This window comes from Equus przewalskii, chromosome 4, assembly GCF_037783145.1.
Source record: "Equus przewalskii isolate Varuska chromosome 4, EquPr2, whole genome shotgun sequence".
NCBI lineage: Eukaryota > Metazoa > Chordata > Mammalia > Perissodactyla > Equidae > Equus > Equus przewalskii.
The window spans coordinates 49,386,609-49,403,890 of NC_091834.1; the positions used below are offsets into that span (position 1 = coordinate 49,386,609).

Below are 17,282 nucleotides of genomic sequence, written 5' to 3' on the forward strand. Positions count from 1 at the left end.
TTCTGCTTTTTAATTATACACTTAGAATTAATTTTATTGGAATCAATAATTTTTAGATCACTAGTTTGGAAGACTTCATATAATCCCATTCTCTTCAAAGTTAGAAACCAACCATAACATACAATTAGCACTACTCAGAAATACTTTCATTATTATCTTTAAAAGGTTCCTTTTTAGTAAAAGTTAAAGAAACATCAATAATCAAATTTAATTAGAGGTGTATCATAAACCTTTAGGTGTTATTTCTCATTTTAAAAAGTTAATTATGAAGACTTGGGGGATTTTTGTTACATTGTGTTAGAAACACCAGTTACACACAAGAAAACACTTAGGTTGTTTTTAGTTTTTTATTAAGAAAATCTAACGTTTTGGGGGTTTATCAGAAAATTGATTAGCTCAAATAACTTTATGTTTGGACAGTTTCACTGTTGTAGTAATAAATGCAAAATTTGTTTTGGATAGGGAAGTTAAGTCTCTGTTCTCTTCCACCTTAGAAATGAGAATGTATTTGTGTGTGTGCATGCATGCATACGTGTGCTCGCTTGGGAGTTGGGTACAAGAGGAGGATGATAGGGGGCATCTTGTTTCACACGTGAGACTAAGTGTGATACACCTAGAGCTTTGCTTTCTGTTATAAACAAGTGGAGATTCAATAAATTATGGCCAGGGGCTGGCCTGGTGGCATAGTAGTTAAATTTGTGTGCACCACTTTGGTGGCCCAAGGTTCACAGGTTCTGATCCCAGTGCAGATTTACACACTACTCATCAAGCTATGCTGAGGAGGCATCCCACATACAAAGTAGAGGAAGATTGGCATCGATGTTAGCTGGGGGATAAGCTTCCTCAAGCAAAAGGAGCAAGGTTGGCAACAGCTGTTAGCTCAGGGCCAATCTTCCTCACTCCAAAAATAAATAAATAAATTATGGCCTACTGCCTTCAGGTGTATACCACCTTCAATTGAAAGCCTTCCTTTTTCCTAGATGGGAGCAAATTATAGGACGTGAACAGTACTTGAAGAGGCTCAGATTGGAATTAATGTGAAATATTTGAGAGATAAAAGAGAATATCTTTTTTTTTTAAAGATTGGCAACTGAGCTAACAACCATTGCCAATCTTCTTTTTTTTCCCCCTGCTGCTTTTTCTCCCCCAATCCCCCCAGTACATAGGTGTATACTTTTAGTTGTGGGTCCTTCTAGTTGTGGCATGTGCGACACTGCCTCAACATGGCCTGATGAGCGGTGCCATGTCCACGCCCAGGATCCAAACCAGTGAAACCCTGGGCTGCCGAAGGCGGAGTGTGTGAACTTAACCACTCGGCCACGGGGCCAGCCCCAAAAGAGAAAATCTTGATTTAAGAAGCTGTGTTTGGGAATAGTGGGAACAAAAGCTGTGTGAAGAAAGTTTGACCAATTTACAGAGGAAAGCAAAGCAGAAGAATTTAGAGTTGCTGCCCTAGTAAGAAAGGGGCTGTTAATTTTTTTTCTTTTTTGAGGAAGATTTGCCTTGAGCTAACATCCACTGCAAATCTTCTTCTTTTTGCTGAGGAAGACTGGCCCTGAGCTAACAGCTGTGCCCATCTTCCTCTACTTTATATGCGGGAAACCTGCCACAGCATGGCTTGACAAGCGGTGCATAGGTCCATACCTGGGATCCGAACCGGCAAATCCCCGGCTGCCCAAGGGAACATGTGAACTTAACCGCTGCACCACCGGGCCAGGCCTGGGGCTGTTTTTAATTAGGAAATGTTTTTATTAGGCTAGTTTTAATTAGGAAATGTTTCATATGCACAGGAAATAATACACTAGACTCCTGTGAAGCCAATACCCTAATTTCACAGATGCCAGTGTTTGCCACATCTCTGTCATTGTAATAATTGTGACAGTCCAGCTAAAGGCCCACTCTTTGTCCACTTTCCCGTTTTCCCCTCTCAAAGGTAGAAGGTAGTCACTTTCCTAAAATCAACATCTGTCATTTCCTTGGATGTTTATATATTTATGACAATTTGAACTATTATTCAACTGCAAAGAATATATAGTATTGTTTTTTGTGTTTGAAAATTTATATAAATGGTATATTTTATTAATATTTATACAGTTTCATTTCTTTTATGTTTCAGGTTAACCAAGTTAATAGAAATAGATCAAAATCATTTGTATTCTACTGTGTGATCACAGTAGAGTTTATGATTTCCCTAGTCCTAATGTTGGAGGTTGTTTTCAGTTTTTCAGTATTACAAACAAGGCTACAGAGAAATCCTGATAAACGTCTAGTTGGGGACGTGAGTGCTTCTTTTGGGTATTAACCTAGAAGCAGAATTGCTGGTTTACTCAGGGCTACATATCTTAAATCTTCCTGGTGCTGCTAAATTGTTCTGTAAAGCAGCTCCAACAATTTACAATTCTACTTGAATGTGAGTTCTAGATTCTCCACATCCTTGGTGTCCTTAGCCTTAAGTTTTGCCAATCTAGTGCATGTGAGATGGTATCTCATTGTTCTCGTTTTCGTTTTTCTGATGTGTAATGAGATTTAACATCTTTCATGTGTTGATTGGCCTTCTGGTTTCTTCTTCAGTGAACTGCATCTTGTTACCTTTGACTGCTTGCCAGTGTGCTTTTTGTCCTTTGAAATTGATCTGTAGGTGTTTTTTGATCTGTGTGTGTGCTGGAAGTATCTTCTCTCAGTCCGAGGCTTATCCTATGTTTGATGTTTTTTATTATCTAGAATTTTAACATTTTAATGTGAGGCGTAGTGTGGTGGCTAAGAACACCCATTCTGCAGTCAGACAGCCTGGGTTCATACCCCAGTTTTCTCTTTCTTCCTGTCTTCCTGGGTGTCGTGGTGTGGTTTTTCTTTAACGCCTTACACTGAAAATATAGTTTTCTGGAGGTCCTAGATATGCAAGGGTCTTAGTTCCAGTTCCCAATTGTGCCTGGTTTAAAACCTAAGTCCCTCCCCTTTAGGAACTGTTCTGATCCAGGAACTCCTTCTCAACCCCTCTATGGATCCCCACAGCACCAGTTGTCTGCTTATGCTTCTGACTTTCAGTTCTCCCTTCCTTTCTGGCCGGTCAGAATTTCCCATAGTTTCTCTGTGCTCAGCTATATATTTAAATAAAATGTTACAATCTTTTTCGGTGTTTTAAAGTATTTGTAACAGGAAGGATTCTAAAGTCAGTCAGTTTCCCCTGTTGCCAGAACCCTCTATGGTATGGTGAATAATACCCCTCTTCCCCCAGAGGTGCTTATCCTAATTTTTGGAACCTGTGAATATGTTACCTTACATGGCAAAAGGGACTTTGAAGATGCGATTAAGTTAAGCATCTTGAGATGGGGAGATTATTCTGGATTGTCTGGGGGAGCCCTATGTAATCATAAAGGTCCTTATAAGAGGTGTGCAGCGGGGTTATACTTGGAGAAGGAGATGTGCCTAGGGAAGCAGGGTGTCTGAGAGATTTGAAGATGCTACAACTTCTGGCTTTGAGAATGGAGGCAGGGACAGCTGGCCGAGGAATGCCAGTGGCTTCTAGAAGCTGGAAAAGACAAAGAAATGGATTCTCTCCTAGAGCTTCCGGAAGGAATATTGCCTTTCTGATAAGAACGATTTTAGCTTAGTGAGATCCATGTTGGACTTCTGACCGTCAAAACTGCAAGAGAATAAATTTGTGTTGTTTTAAGCCACTAAGCTTGTGATTTGTTCAAGCAACAATAGGAAACTGGTACACCCTCGTGAATGTTTTTGAGGGAGGGGTGCCTGGTAAGAGTACGGGGCAAACTGTGTTAGAGACACAGCAGAATGAACTTGGTGAGGAATACTCGTGAGAGAGTTGTGTAGAAGGGTGCGTCAGTTTTCCCGTACTTAGAAAAAAAGTTGAAACAGAGATACTTGCGAATGTTCTAGATAATGTTTTCAATAATAGAATAATGCCTAGTCCGAGAGCTGGAACTTGTTATAGAAGTGAGAAAGTACTTTTTCTCCCCTTTTAGTTGTGGAAATTATTTTTCAAAAGGGAAAAGATTCTCATTATTAATGAGCCTCTAAGTTGGCCTCTGAGAGAGCAGAGAACAGTGTTCTCATTTTGCTGAAATGCTGCTGTTGTAAATAACGAATTTGTTTTGCTGGGAGGGTGCTGACAAGGACATCTGAATGCTTCTCTCCAGCTACGCGGTAGGGATTCTGTTGGTGGTAAAATGTCAGGCAGCTTCTGTAACAGTTCGAGGTTCCTGACTTGTCCAACTCCATTAGGTGTGAATTATTCTGTATTAGTTTCCTAGGGCTGCCATGACAGATATGACAAACCTGTTGGCTTAAAAACAACAGAACTTTATTTTCATAGTTCTGAAGTCCAAAGTCAAGGCGTAGACAGGGTCACATTCCCTCCGGAGGCCCTGCGGGAGAATCTGTTCCTTGCCTCTTCTGTCTTCTGGTGCCTGCTAACATTCTTTGGCATTTCTTGCCTTGTGGCTACATCAGCCTCTGCCCCTGTCTTTATATTGCCTTCTTCTTTCTGTCTCTCTCTAATTTCCCTCTGCCTCACTCTTAAGGATACTTGTGACGACATTTAGGGCCCACCCGATAATCCAGGATAAACTCCTTCTAAGATCCTTAATGTAGTTACGTCTTTTGTTATATAAGATAATACTCATTTCTTTCCCATATAAGGTAATATTCACTGTGGGGTCATTTTTTCAGCCTACTGTCTGCTCCTTTACTGTTTCTTTGCCGTTCTTTGACCTATTCTATTTATTTGGATTTTTTGAATTATTGTTCTGCCCTGACCCACCATGTAAAAATCTCTGATATAGCAATTATTTGTTCCATTATAATTTTTCATTCTCTTCTACACCGACTTTTAGAGCAAAGGTCAGCAAACTACAGCCTGTGGTCCACATCCCTTCCACCGTCTGTTATTATATAGCCTGTCAGCTAAGAATGGTTTTACATTTTTAAACAGTTGGGAAAAAAATCAAAGGAAGAATGATATTTTGTTATACACAAGATTACATGACTTTAAATTTCAGTATCTGTAAATGAAGTGTTATTAGAACACAGCCCTGCTCATTCGTTTACGTATAGTGTGCTTCTGCTTTTATGTTACAGTGACGGTGTTGAATAGTTGTGGCAGAAACCATGTGATCCATACAGCCAGATGGTAACTATCTGGCCCTTTACAGAGAAAGTTTGCCAACCTTTGTTCTCGTGGGGATATCTTGTCTCTGGCTTTTAGTGCATAGTGGGTACCAGTCATTTCTTGATGAATATTTAACTTGTAAGAATTTCATTAATATAGTAAGGATTTGGTATGATTCCCAAAAGGATTCCTTAAAACTATGGGGTTAGAAGAATTTTATGTATCATATTATTCATGCTTCTGACTCAAATAAAGAAATATAATGTGATAATGCTGCCCTTGAATTTAAGTAGGAAATAGGCATCATACCCAGCACTTGAAGTTGGCAAGGGTGATAGGTGATTTTATGTGTCAACTTGGCCACAATGTGATGCCTAGATGTTTGGTCAAACACTAGTCTAGACATTGCTGTGAAGGTATTTTTTTAGATGTGATTAACGTTTATGCTCAATTGACTTTACATAAAGCAGATTGCTCTCTGTATTGTGGGCCTCAACCACAACGTAAACTATGAAAGCCTCAAGAACAAAGACTGGGGTTTCCCTAAGGAAGAAGGAACTCTGCCTCAAGACTGCATCGTAGAAACCCTGCCTGAATTTCCAGACTTCCGGTCTGCCCTACAAACTTGGGACTTGCTGGCCCCCACAATTGTATGAACCAATTCCTTAAAATAAATGTCTCTCTCCCTAAGTATATCCTGTGGTTTTGTTTCTCTGGAGAGCCTGTCTGATACAGCAGGTTACTCTGACGTGTTGGAAATGTGGACCGTCTTCAGTGTTTGGTCCCACAGTGCAGTGAGGATGCTGAGCTTGGCCCTGTTGCCTTGCTGAGCCGCGGCCTATTCCTGCGTCATTTTGCCCTTCTTCCTTCACACTTCCTTAAAGGCTTCTGTCTTTTATACCCTGTGAAAGGAAATGTGCTATATTTGGATAGCACAAGTCAGAAATAAGCTCACTTGTGATGGGGCAGAGGACTTTTTCTCAATGCAAGACTGTTTGAAGTTATGAGAAGATTGTGAGGGAGATGATAAAAATGAGGCACAGGCAAATGGACCTGCTGATAAGGAGCAATTGCAAAAGTGAGAGAGACTAGGCAAATTTCTGGGTGACAACATTTCTGAGAATTTTTTCTTTCTCCTTCTTCCTCTGAAAACGAAAGCTTTCTGTATGGACTGACCGCAGCAGAGGATACCAAGTCCATATAATCCATAAGTTGGTTCTGCCATGCTACCGATAGTTTCTTTCATCCTCAAGTTTTGTTTCTTTATAATAAATGGATAAAAATACAAATGATGATGTATTTGCCAATATTTAGCAGTTTTATCTCTCTGCATATGTAAGAAGTTTTATATACTAAGACATTTAAAATTTGTGTCCAATAAACTATGGCTACACACAGGAAAAATGTGTTCATTTGAGTAAAAAAGATCCATTTGAGTGAGTGGTGATTTATAGTTTGAAACAAAGTTTATTAGGCCTTCAAATGGTGCTAGAAAGAATATTTTATGTATTTTTATTCCTCCCAACTTGCTCCAAGAAATGATTGACTCTTGATTGAATTGAAGATAGTCTCCTTCCTGTTTGACAAACCCCAACCCCATCCCTCTCACATACTTGTTTAAACTCTATCTTCTATCAGTTAATTATAATCTTTATATGGCATGGTATTTATTTAAGTGTTATTTTAAAGAAGTATGACCGATTTTGAGGCATGTGTTTTATCTCTTCGCTTGGTTTTGTTTTATAAGTATAGAAATAAAATGATTGGATTATAAAATAATTTTTTCTTGCTCAGAATGCCATTTTGCACTAAAGAGCTAAAATCCCTTACGCTCTTTTCATCCTAAAAGTTTTAGTGGTCTCTCTCTCTCTGTATATGAATTCTGATAGAGGAGATGATGAAATCTAAAGCAATTCATTTCAGCAACAGTTCTGTGGGAATTTTTTTAATTATGTAAGTTTCATGTGTACAACATTCTGATTTGACGTGTACATAGTGATCATCTCTAAAAGTCTGGTTACCATCCATCACCCTACAGTTGACCTCTTTTACCCCTTTCGCCCACCCTCAACCTCCTTCCCCTCTGGTAACCACCAGTCTGTTCCCGTGAGAAATTTCTGACTGTTCCCAAGGGCCAGGTTCTGTGATAGATTCTGGGGATGTAGACAGGAGAAAAGCTGGGGTTCTTACTCTCAAGTTACTCCCGGAGAGACAGGCTTGGAAGCAGAATGTGTGATGAGGGGAACAACAGGACCATGTTCAAAGAACTGAGATTGCCCAGAGAAGGGAGAGATTAATTTAGTTTGTTGGGGACTAGGAAGACATCACAGGGAAGGTTATAGTCCAACTGGGCTTTGAAGGAAAGGTGAATGATTTCCACGTGAAGAAATCAATATGTTGGATTGAGGTGTATTGGCTTCTAGAAGTAGTACATGTGCTATTATTTCAAAAGCTTAAGTAGCAATCATTTAGGCTTAGTAAAACAAGTGATGTCTGAGGCTTTATAATAATTTTATAGATTACTTTTAGTTTTTTTAAAAGCATGACTGAAGATTAATATAATTTGTTAAAATAATACTATCTACTGAGATCTTGTGCGTATTCTAGTATTGAGTATTAGCAATCGTTTGTAAGATACTGAGTAGGTGCCTGACAAATGCTCTTGATAATTATTATTTTTGTTATAAATTTATTTTTATTATAAAATATATTATTATTATTATAAATTGATGCTTTTCTCCTGTCTCTTTTTTCCCTGCCCCCCCGACCCCCCGTCCCCACTCTTTTTGCTGTTTCTGCAGTTGGTTAGCCTGTTGCTGATTGGAATTGCTGCCTGGGGCATTGGCTTCGGGTTGATTTCCAGTCTCCGCGTAGTCGGCGTGGTCATTGCGGTGGGCATCTTCTTGTTCCTGATCGCCTTGGTGGGACTGATTGGAGCCGTGAAACACCATCAGGTGTTGCTATTTTTTGTATCCTTTTTTTAAAGCAGGACTTTTACTCCAGTTGAGTTTGTTCTTTTATTGATTACTCTTTTGATAACTACAACTGATTTAATATTATCATTAGGAAATTAATTGCCAGACAGCAACTCCTAGCAAGCCCTATGTGTATTTGTTCAACCAACATTAGGAACATTCCTTGGGGTGAAGTTGTCGTATGTTTACATGTTCCCACTCTCTTCACATCGTGAAGAATGTCTTCTGCAGGTTCAGGACAGTCCTATTTATGTATTGCAAATTCAGAGTTACGTGGAACTGATTCAGTGACCTCTAAGCCTCTCCAATATGTTAATATTTGGTTGAGAATCTCAATACTTCACTTAATATTAAGAAAGCTTATATACATTTATCTATACTTATTTCCTAAGAATCTAAGAATTTTTATTTTAATCTAAATGAAATTCTAATAGGTCAGCTTTTATTAGTTGTTACTGTTAGTATTTTTATATATAAACTTATCTACAGTGTATTATCAAAATAATAATTATATGTAGTCTTTTTGAACTGTGTGTGCCATTTGTTCTATTTTCTGGATGAATTCCTTCTAGTGCATTCTAAAGTTGTCAGTACCTCTGTTTTATGTTATTTTAAGAGTATCAAGAAATACCCTTAACTTGCATTCTCAGTACATGATTATTCTCTTACTTGTATTTATTGTTCAGTTTTCTGTATCGTGTGCTTGCTTAGCCCTGAACCAGGGGCAACAGGTAAGTAGAGACTTTTTCCTTCTGCTTTATTATCCCACAGAATACGTGTAGGGTATAAAAAAGGGGGAGAAATGGTGGGAATATAAATAATTTCTTCTTGCTCAGAATGCCATTTCATTCTACACAGATAAAATTTTTTAATCCTGATTGGGTTAGTGGGGCTGACTGGAGCCCGAAAACGTCATCAGGTGTTGCCATTTTGTGCATCGTTTACATAGGATTTTGCCCTCACTGGGCAAAAAGTGCTGCTGCTAAAGATATTCACCCAGTCTTTGCCCACCATTGTGCAACGACACATTTGCTCCAGAATGTTTGTGGTTCCATTCTAGCAGTTACTCATTTCAACCTCTAATTTGTAGAAGAATATGGGTCCCTGTCTTAGAGCAATGGAAAATTTGTCTTGTTACTTTCTGAGAATTATGCCATTCAACCAAGTGCTTCTTTTAAATTGCATGTAGCATGTGGGTCAGTGTCTGCATGAAGTGGGATAAACTGCCTACCGCCAAAAGAACATTGCCTGTAAAAATTAAGACTTTTCATTCTTAGGATAGAAATAGTGCCTTAATTTTTGTTGCAGATTGAGGGATAACCCTTTGAAAAGTTTTAGTGGTCTTATAAACAATATTTATTTTAGGCACACTCAGTGTTAAAAGCTGCAGGCTCTAGCCTTATACATTTTGTGCAGGGATGACACATTGTTTTTTTCTGTTTGGTGAGGGAGATTGGCCCTGAGCTAACATCTGTAGCCTTTCTTCCTCTTTTTGCTTGAGGAAGAGCGGCCATGAGCTAACATTTATGCTGATCTTCCTCTATTTTTATGTGTGATGCCGCCACAGCATGGCTTGATGAGTGTGGTGTGTAGGTCCATACCTGGGATCTGAACCCATGACCCCCTGGGCTACCAAAGCAGAACATGTGAACCTAACCACTGCTCCACCAGGCCGGCCCCGGGATGATACATTTTGATGTATATATTAAATGCATTTTCTAGGGTCAGCTTCTGGAAGTTGGCTGGAACAATACAGCAAGTGCTAGAAATGACATCCAGAGAAATTTAAACTGCTGTGGGTTCCGAACTTTTAACCCAAATGAGACCTGTCTGGCTGTAAGTACAAAGTATAAAATAGTTTTTGGAGATGTATTGTGTAGAGATGAATAATGATTAATCTGGAAGAACTGGACTTTCTGATGCTGAATTGTATTTTAAAAATGCTCTACATATACCTATAATATATTCCGTGTAGACTATTATATCATTTGTCTATTCTTAAATATCTACTCCTGAGAGTACTGAATATTCCAGGGCCCTGCCAGACATAGATGCTTTTGGTTCTTTGCCCCTAATTCCTTCCCATTCAGATCCTCATAGAGCAAGTGTTGAAAGAGAAATAATAGCAAATCAGCCTTAGAGATTCAGAGGAGGCATGTAAATATCTTGGTTTTGAAGCATATCAGGGTAGTAGGAGGAGAGTGGTCTGTACTAAATTGGATTTCTTTTTTTTTTTTTTTTTTTTTTTAAAGTTTGGCAACCCTGCTTTAGGGTCTTTTTTTTGCAGTGGGTGGGGGGAAGATTTGCCGTGAGCTAACATCTGTTGCCAATCTTCCTCATTTTTTTTTTCCTCCCCAAAGCCTCAGTACATAGTTGTATATTCTAGTTGTAAGTCATTCTAGTTCTTCTGTGTGAGCTGCCACCACAGCATGGTAACTGACAGATGGCTGGTGTGGTTCTGCAACTGGGATACAAACCTGGGCCACTGAGATGGAGCACACCGAACTTTAACCACTAGGCCATTGGAGCTGGCTCTTAAATTGGATTTTTTAACCAGCTAAACATCCTCAGGGAGAGAACACATGGAATTACCCTTTTTCCTTTTTCCTTTTTCCCTTCATCTTTATCACGACTTCCTGCCCTTTCTGTCTGTGAGCTGAGCTGGTGATGGACCAATTACAGCTACCCTGTTTTCCCAGGCCAGACCCCTGACCTCCAAGTCCCAACCTGCTCCTGTGTGAGGATGGACTTGGAGCTTGGCTCTCCTAGGAAGTTCACTTGTGTTTATATTTTGGGGAAACTCCTGTTACTACCTCTCTGAGCCCTGAGCTGGATGTCTCCTCAAGGAGACCTCTTTTCTGGGATTATTAGTTTTCTATTGCTGTGTAACACATTATCACAAATTTAGTGGCTTAAAACAACACTCATTTATTATCTCAGGTTCTGTGGATCAGTCGTCTGGGTATAGCTTAGCTGAGTCCTCTGCTCAGGATCTCACCAGGGTGAAATCAAGGTACCAGCCGGGCTGCTGTCTCATCTGAGGCTTGGGGTCCACTCCCAAGCTCAGTGATTATTGGCAGAATTCAGTTTCTAGTGGTTGTAGGACTGAAGTCTTGTTTTCTTGCTGGGTGTCTCTCAGCTCCTAGAGGCTGCTCTCCGGTCCTAACTGTGCAGCCATCTCACAACATGGTGGCATCAAAGTCAACATGAGAATCTCTTCATTCTGTTAAGACTGTCTTATGTAACACAACATGGGAGTGACTATCCATTGTATTCCCAAATCCCATCCACACTCAAGGGAATGATTATTTAGGGCGTGTACACTGATGGGAATCTTGGGAGCCATCTTAAGAATTTTGGACATTACTAAAGAACCACAGCCCCAAATTGGATATAATACTCCAGACATTAATTTTTGTCTGGGCGCACTTTTTATCTGCTCTTCGTAAATGTAATCTGAAATAAAAATTCTTTTCTTTAATTGATACAGAGCTGTTTTAAAAGCAGCCGCTCGTGCGTACCATGTGCTCCGATAATAGGAGAATATGCTGGAGAAGTTTTGAGATTCGTCGGTGGCATTGGCCTCTTCTTCAGTTTTACAGAGGTACGTACAAATAACTCAGTACCTTCCCTCCTTTGTCAGAGAGATCCCTGTTTTATGTGGGAAGAGGGCATAACATTTTACCTTAGCGCTGCACTCAACTTTTGGAATGTGTCAATGGATATTTTCATGAGAACTAATATTGCAATAGGAGGAGCCCTGGCTTGAAATAAGAAGACCTCACAGATCTAGCATGAACTTTATACAGGGTGAAATGCTTGATCATTAAATTATGTAAAGTTTAGTGAACAAAGAAATGAGGAGATTAGACTGGGTTGTATCTAGGGTCTCTCCTATTTCTAAAGTTGTATGAAAAATTATCATTTTAAATTTAATTTTGGAATACGTAGGACGTTCACATTGTTGACTGTATATGTTCATATATAATACACACACATATATGTATGCTTTGAAAAATTGCCTTCCAACCCCATCCCCCACTCGCCTTTGTTCCTAGCCTTCCAAAACCTACAGTAACCACTGTTATTCATTTATTATCTATATAACATATATTTATACTATATTAGTATATTAATTAATACATTTAGATATAATAGATGTGTCTTTAAGCAAAACCACACACGTATTATTTGATAACTTTTGAGGAATGCTAATTCTTTCCTCAGTGTCTTTATTAAACTCTAAATAACTGGATGCTTTTTGATGTGTATGAGTTGGCAATATGCATCAAAATTAAAATGTTTTTCTTTAACTCATAAATTCTACTTACAATGCTTTATTTCACGGAGATAATCGTATAACTATGAAAAATGAATACACAAGAATGTTTATTGTTTATAATAGCAAACCTTTGGGCCAGCTTGTGTTCTTCAATAATGAGCTGATTAAATTAGGGTACATTAGACAGGAGCAAATGGTTAAGGAATGCACTGTGTGGTTTGGAAACCTAGTTCCACTGCTCATTACTTGTGTGACCTTGGGTAAGTTGCTTAACCTTTCTTTGCTTCTATTTCCTCATCTTTAAAAATAAGCATAATAATGGAAAGCCCCTATTTCGTAGAGTTGTTGTGAAGGTTAAAAGAGAGTTAGTATATGAAAAACTTTTAATACTTGGAATACTACCTGATACATGGCAGGTGCTGTGTGTTAGCTGTCATTCTGTAGCTATTAGTAAATTACTGAGGGATAAGTCACCGTATTAACAAGATGAGGGAACCCTTATTATTGTCATGTTGGTCACCCATGTCACATTCCTGCTTTAAACAGAGAATAGAATAGCGTATAGAATAATGCTATTAAGTAAGATTGTGTATATAACTATAGAAATTTATGGTAGACTGTTGTAAGAGTGAGCATGTGTCTTTAAAAGAAAATCAGAAAAATCCTGTGTTTTATGTGCTTGAAGTTTAATGTGTTCATTTAATCCCTTCAACATTTAATTTTCCCTTCAGTATGCCACTATAATAAATAATTCCATGGTCAATTTCCTTCTATATTATTTTTTATCTATATTTTCTAGTTTATTTCCTTAGAATACATCTGTAGTGGTAAAATATGACACTCTCAGTATGTGGACATTTTAAAAGAAAATTATTAAATTCCTTTTGGGGAGATTCTACCAAATTTTGATTTGACCACTAATTATAGATATTTTTATTTTAGAAATATTTGCCAGTTTGATAGGTAAAAATAGCATTACAATTCTATTTGCTCTTTTGAAAATGTGACTGATGAATCTGACAGTATATTCATGTTTCTTGACTATTTGCATCTCTTCTTTTGTGAATTGCTCACTTACTTTTGTCTTGATTGAGGCTCTCTGGGTTGCATGTAACAAACTCAAAATAGCATATGCAAAAAAATCGGAATTTTGTATCGGAATACCAGGATGGGGCTCCGTGCCTGGGGGTGTGTAAGAAGCGTCTCACGAAGCTGGGGCTCATGAGGGGGTGGGCTTAGAAACCGGGCGCAGGAGAATGTCGTCCAGCCCCCTCTCATCTTCTCCTTTCCGTCCCTTTCTCCGTCTTCCTCTCAGTCCCCACTCTGTTAGGCTTCTTTGTTCTGCTTTCAATTTCTTTGGCATTTACTTAATTTTCTTTATGACTTTTAAACAAAATTTATAGAAGATTTTGCTTTTTCTGTAGTTAAATTTATTGCCTCTTCCTATAGGTTTATTCCTTTGATTTTTATCCTTAGGCCTTTCTCATTTTGATTACATGTGTTAAAAAAGTATTGAAGAAGACAATTTAAGCGTTACAAACCAACTTTAACACGTCATGAAGCAGACAGTCTCCTTTGGAGAACTGCAAAATGGGCGGAAGGCAAGCAGCTTTTATAGGCTAAAGAATAAAGAACAAGGAAGAGACAAATAGAAAATATCTGATTGGCTGGGGCTATGTGGTCAGCTTTGTTTGAGGTCAGAAGGCCCAGGGTTGGCTTGACATTTGGAGATTGGCTGACTGAATATACTACATTTCTGGTCAAGCGGAGCATTTACAGGGACATGAAAGATCTCTAAGTTTCAGTTTGCTGATATGGCACTTTGGGCAGAAGCAGCTCCTTCTTGGGACTAGAAATTTATTTCAACCATACACAGTCATGCGTTGCTTAATGACAGGGATAAGGTTCTGAGAAACGCGTGGTTAGGCGATTTTGTTGTTGTGTGAACGTCATAGAGTGTGCTTACACAAACCTAAATGGTATAGCCACTACACACCTAGGCTATGTGGTACTAATCTTATGGGACCACCATCATATATGCGGTCTGTCATTGACCAAAACGTCATTATCTGGCCCATGACTGTATACATATATTTTTTCAGTTTAATTGAGGTATAATTGACAAATAAAATTGTAAGATATTTAAAGTGTATGTCATGATGATTTGATATGTGTATACATTGTGAAAAAATGCCCCCCATCAAATTAATACATTCATTACCTCACGTACTTTTTTTGGGGAGAGAACGTTTAAGCTCTAGTCTCTTAACAACTTTCAATTATACAGTACAGTGTTATCAACTATAACCACCATGTTATACGTTAGATCCTTTCATATGTGTGTGTACCATATACATATAATGCATGTATTGCATTTGTGTATAGTGTATATATTGTATATATATGTATATAATGTATGATTAACATATAGCATATAGTGGCTCATTATATATACATATATGTGTGTATGTTATATATTTTATTCTAATTGATTTTCTTTTTTTCCCCTTGAGAATGAAAAATCCACACTTGGCTCCTATTAACAAAGTGTAGATAAAGACCAAGCTTAATATTCAGTTTTTAAAAGAAGTTCCCCCTGCCATCCCGTCCTACTTGGAGTGTTGTTTCATTTCACTTTTTCTCAGGAAAGAGCTGTCTTACTTGTGGATTGGTTGTGACCTTGCTTCAAGAAAATTCATATACAGCTTGAAAACAGTTCTGTGAATTCTTCCTTTCTTTCCTTAAAGAAAAAAGACATGAGTTTGTGTCATGAAAGCTTAAAAGTATAGAGGAAAACCAGAATGAGCAATCTCCATTCACCCCATTAGCTAGAGTCAATAGTTACCAGAATTTTGCCACATGGTTTTTTTTTAAATCTGGCATTTATTTTGAGAATTCAGTTCTTTTGAGCAGTTCTATTTTCTTCTCATCAGATCACACTGCCTTTAATTATGCCTAGTGTTTTTTTTAAAAAGGACTTTATTTTTTTTAGAGCAGTTTTAGGTTCTTAGCAAAATTGAGAGAAAAGTACAGAGCCTTCCCATGTATATGGCCTGCCCCTGCATATGCATCTCCTCCCCCATTATCACCATCCCCCGCCAGAGTGGTACGTTTGTTGCAATTAATGAACCCACCCTGACACGTCATGATCACCCAAAGTCTATAGTTTACATTAGGGTTCATTTCTGGTGTTGTACATTCTGTGGGTTTGGACAAATGTAGACTTACGTATATCCATCGTCATCATATCATACAGAGTATTTCATGCCCTAAAAATCCTCTGTGCTCTGCCTAGTCACCCTTCCCCCTGCTGTTTTTTAAAATATCAGTTCTTTAAGAATATAGACTCATGAGTCTTAGATTTCTAAAGTGGTCTTTCATGAAATCCTGCTCTCTATTTTATATGCCGTATCCTTCTGCAACCTAGCTAGAGATTTTAATTGTAATTTATCCAAGCTGATATTTTCTGGAGAGTGAATATTTTATGGGCTCCCTGACTTTTTAAATGTTTACTTTACTCACTATTTCACATTATTCTCAGAGTTTGGAGGGATGAGGCCAACTAGCTGATGGTTTCTTATCATAGGTGAAATAGATTTGATTGGAGCCATTTATAATGCCTGAAAATAAATTTAACCCATCAAAGAAACACTGATTTAGAACCTGGAAAAAAGTTAATGACAACTAGTACGCATTCTTTGTAGAAACTTGAGAAAATTCAGAAAATTATGAAGATGAAAGATTAAATGTATCTACTGCCTAAAATTACTTACTCAGAAGTGATGTTTATATTTTAGCGTATTACCTCTGCCTTCCTAAATTTAGTGAAATGAGTATAGATTTGTTATTGCACACTCTACGTAGACACTTCCATGTTAGGAACTATACTTTGGTGACCTACTGAATACAGGAGTTAGGTTCTAGAATCAGGTCTATTCAGTTGCCCTTGAAAACCTCTAAATCATGAGCACCTTCGTAAACTTAAAATCCAATAATTATCTAACTTTGATCTTTTTGCATTTTGGATATGCCTCCCTTCCATGCTGTCCTTGGGAGTGAGGGCAGAAATAGTGGTTCAGCAATGGGGCAAAGGAAAGGATTGTCCTATTTTGTCACTTTACAGCTGAACTGAAGGAATTAAATTTTGGTAAAATGTGGCTCCAGATTATGAGTATTTACCCAATTACTTCGTTTCTCCTAAGGACTGTAACTCATGCTATTGGCATATATCCAATGATACTCAAAATATTATACCTCAAAAATTCTAACCAGGTGCCAGCCCGGTGGCACAGCAGTTAAGTGCACACGCTCCACTTTGGCAGCCCAGGTTTTGCTGGTTTGGATCCTGGGTGTGGACATGGCACCACTCAGAAGGCCACGCTGTGGTAGGCATCCCATGTATAAGGTGGAGGAAGATGGGCACGGATGTTTGCTCAGGGCCAGTCTTCCTCAGCAAAAACAGGAGGATTGGCAGCAGATGTTAGCTCAGGGCTAATCTTACTCAAGAAAAAAGAAAAAATTCTAACCAGAAGCTCCCTCTGTGCCAGCATTTCTGAGGGAGGGTCAGGGAAATGATGCTTGGGTAGGTGGGGAGCATCAGAAAAGTAGCCGTTTGACAACAGGTATTTCAGTATTGTAATAACCAGCATGGCTGAAGTGATAGGTGGAATGTTAGGTGAGAACAGCCAGTAACACATTAGATTCTCACAGAGCCACAGATGTGCTTAAGAGCATGGACGCCAGGTTTGAACCCCGATTCTCTGCTCATGACCTGTGTGACCTTTCCCAGTTATTTAACCTCTCTGTGTCTCAGTTCCCTTTCTGGTAAAATGAGGAAATGATAGTTCCTATCATGGGCTCTTGGGAGGCTTGTATGAATTTGTAAAGTGTGTAGAAC

The 17,282-nt window shown here is 38.5% G+C and overlaps 1 protein-coding gene across 1 annotated transcript in view; it reads left to right on the forward strand.

Annotated features, from left to right (window-relative positions):
• TSPAN13 (tetraspanin 13) overlaps positions 1-17,282 on the forward strand; it is a 35,872-nt gene that overhangs the window by 13,653 nt on the left and 4,937 nt on the right. Inside the window, exons 2-5 of the mRNA XM_008520173.2 lie at positions 7,930-8,097; positions 8,754-8,834; positions 9,826-9,939; positions 11,594-11,707. Coding sequence (XP_008518395.2) covers positions 7,930-8,097; positions 8,754-8,834; positions 9,826-9,939; positions 11,594-11,707 — 477 coding nt within the window. The remainder of the gene's footprint in view (positions 1-7,929; positions 8,098-8,753; positions 8,835-9,825; positions 9,940-11,593; positions 11,708-17,282) is intronic.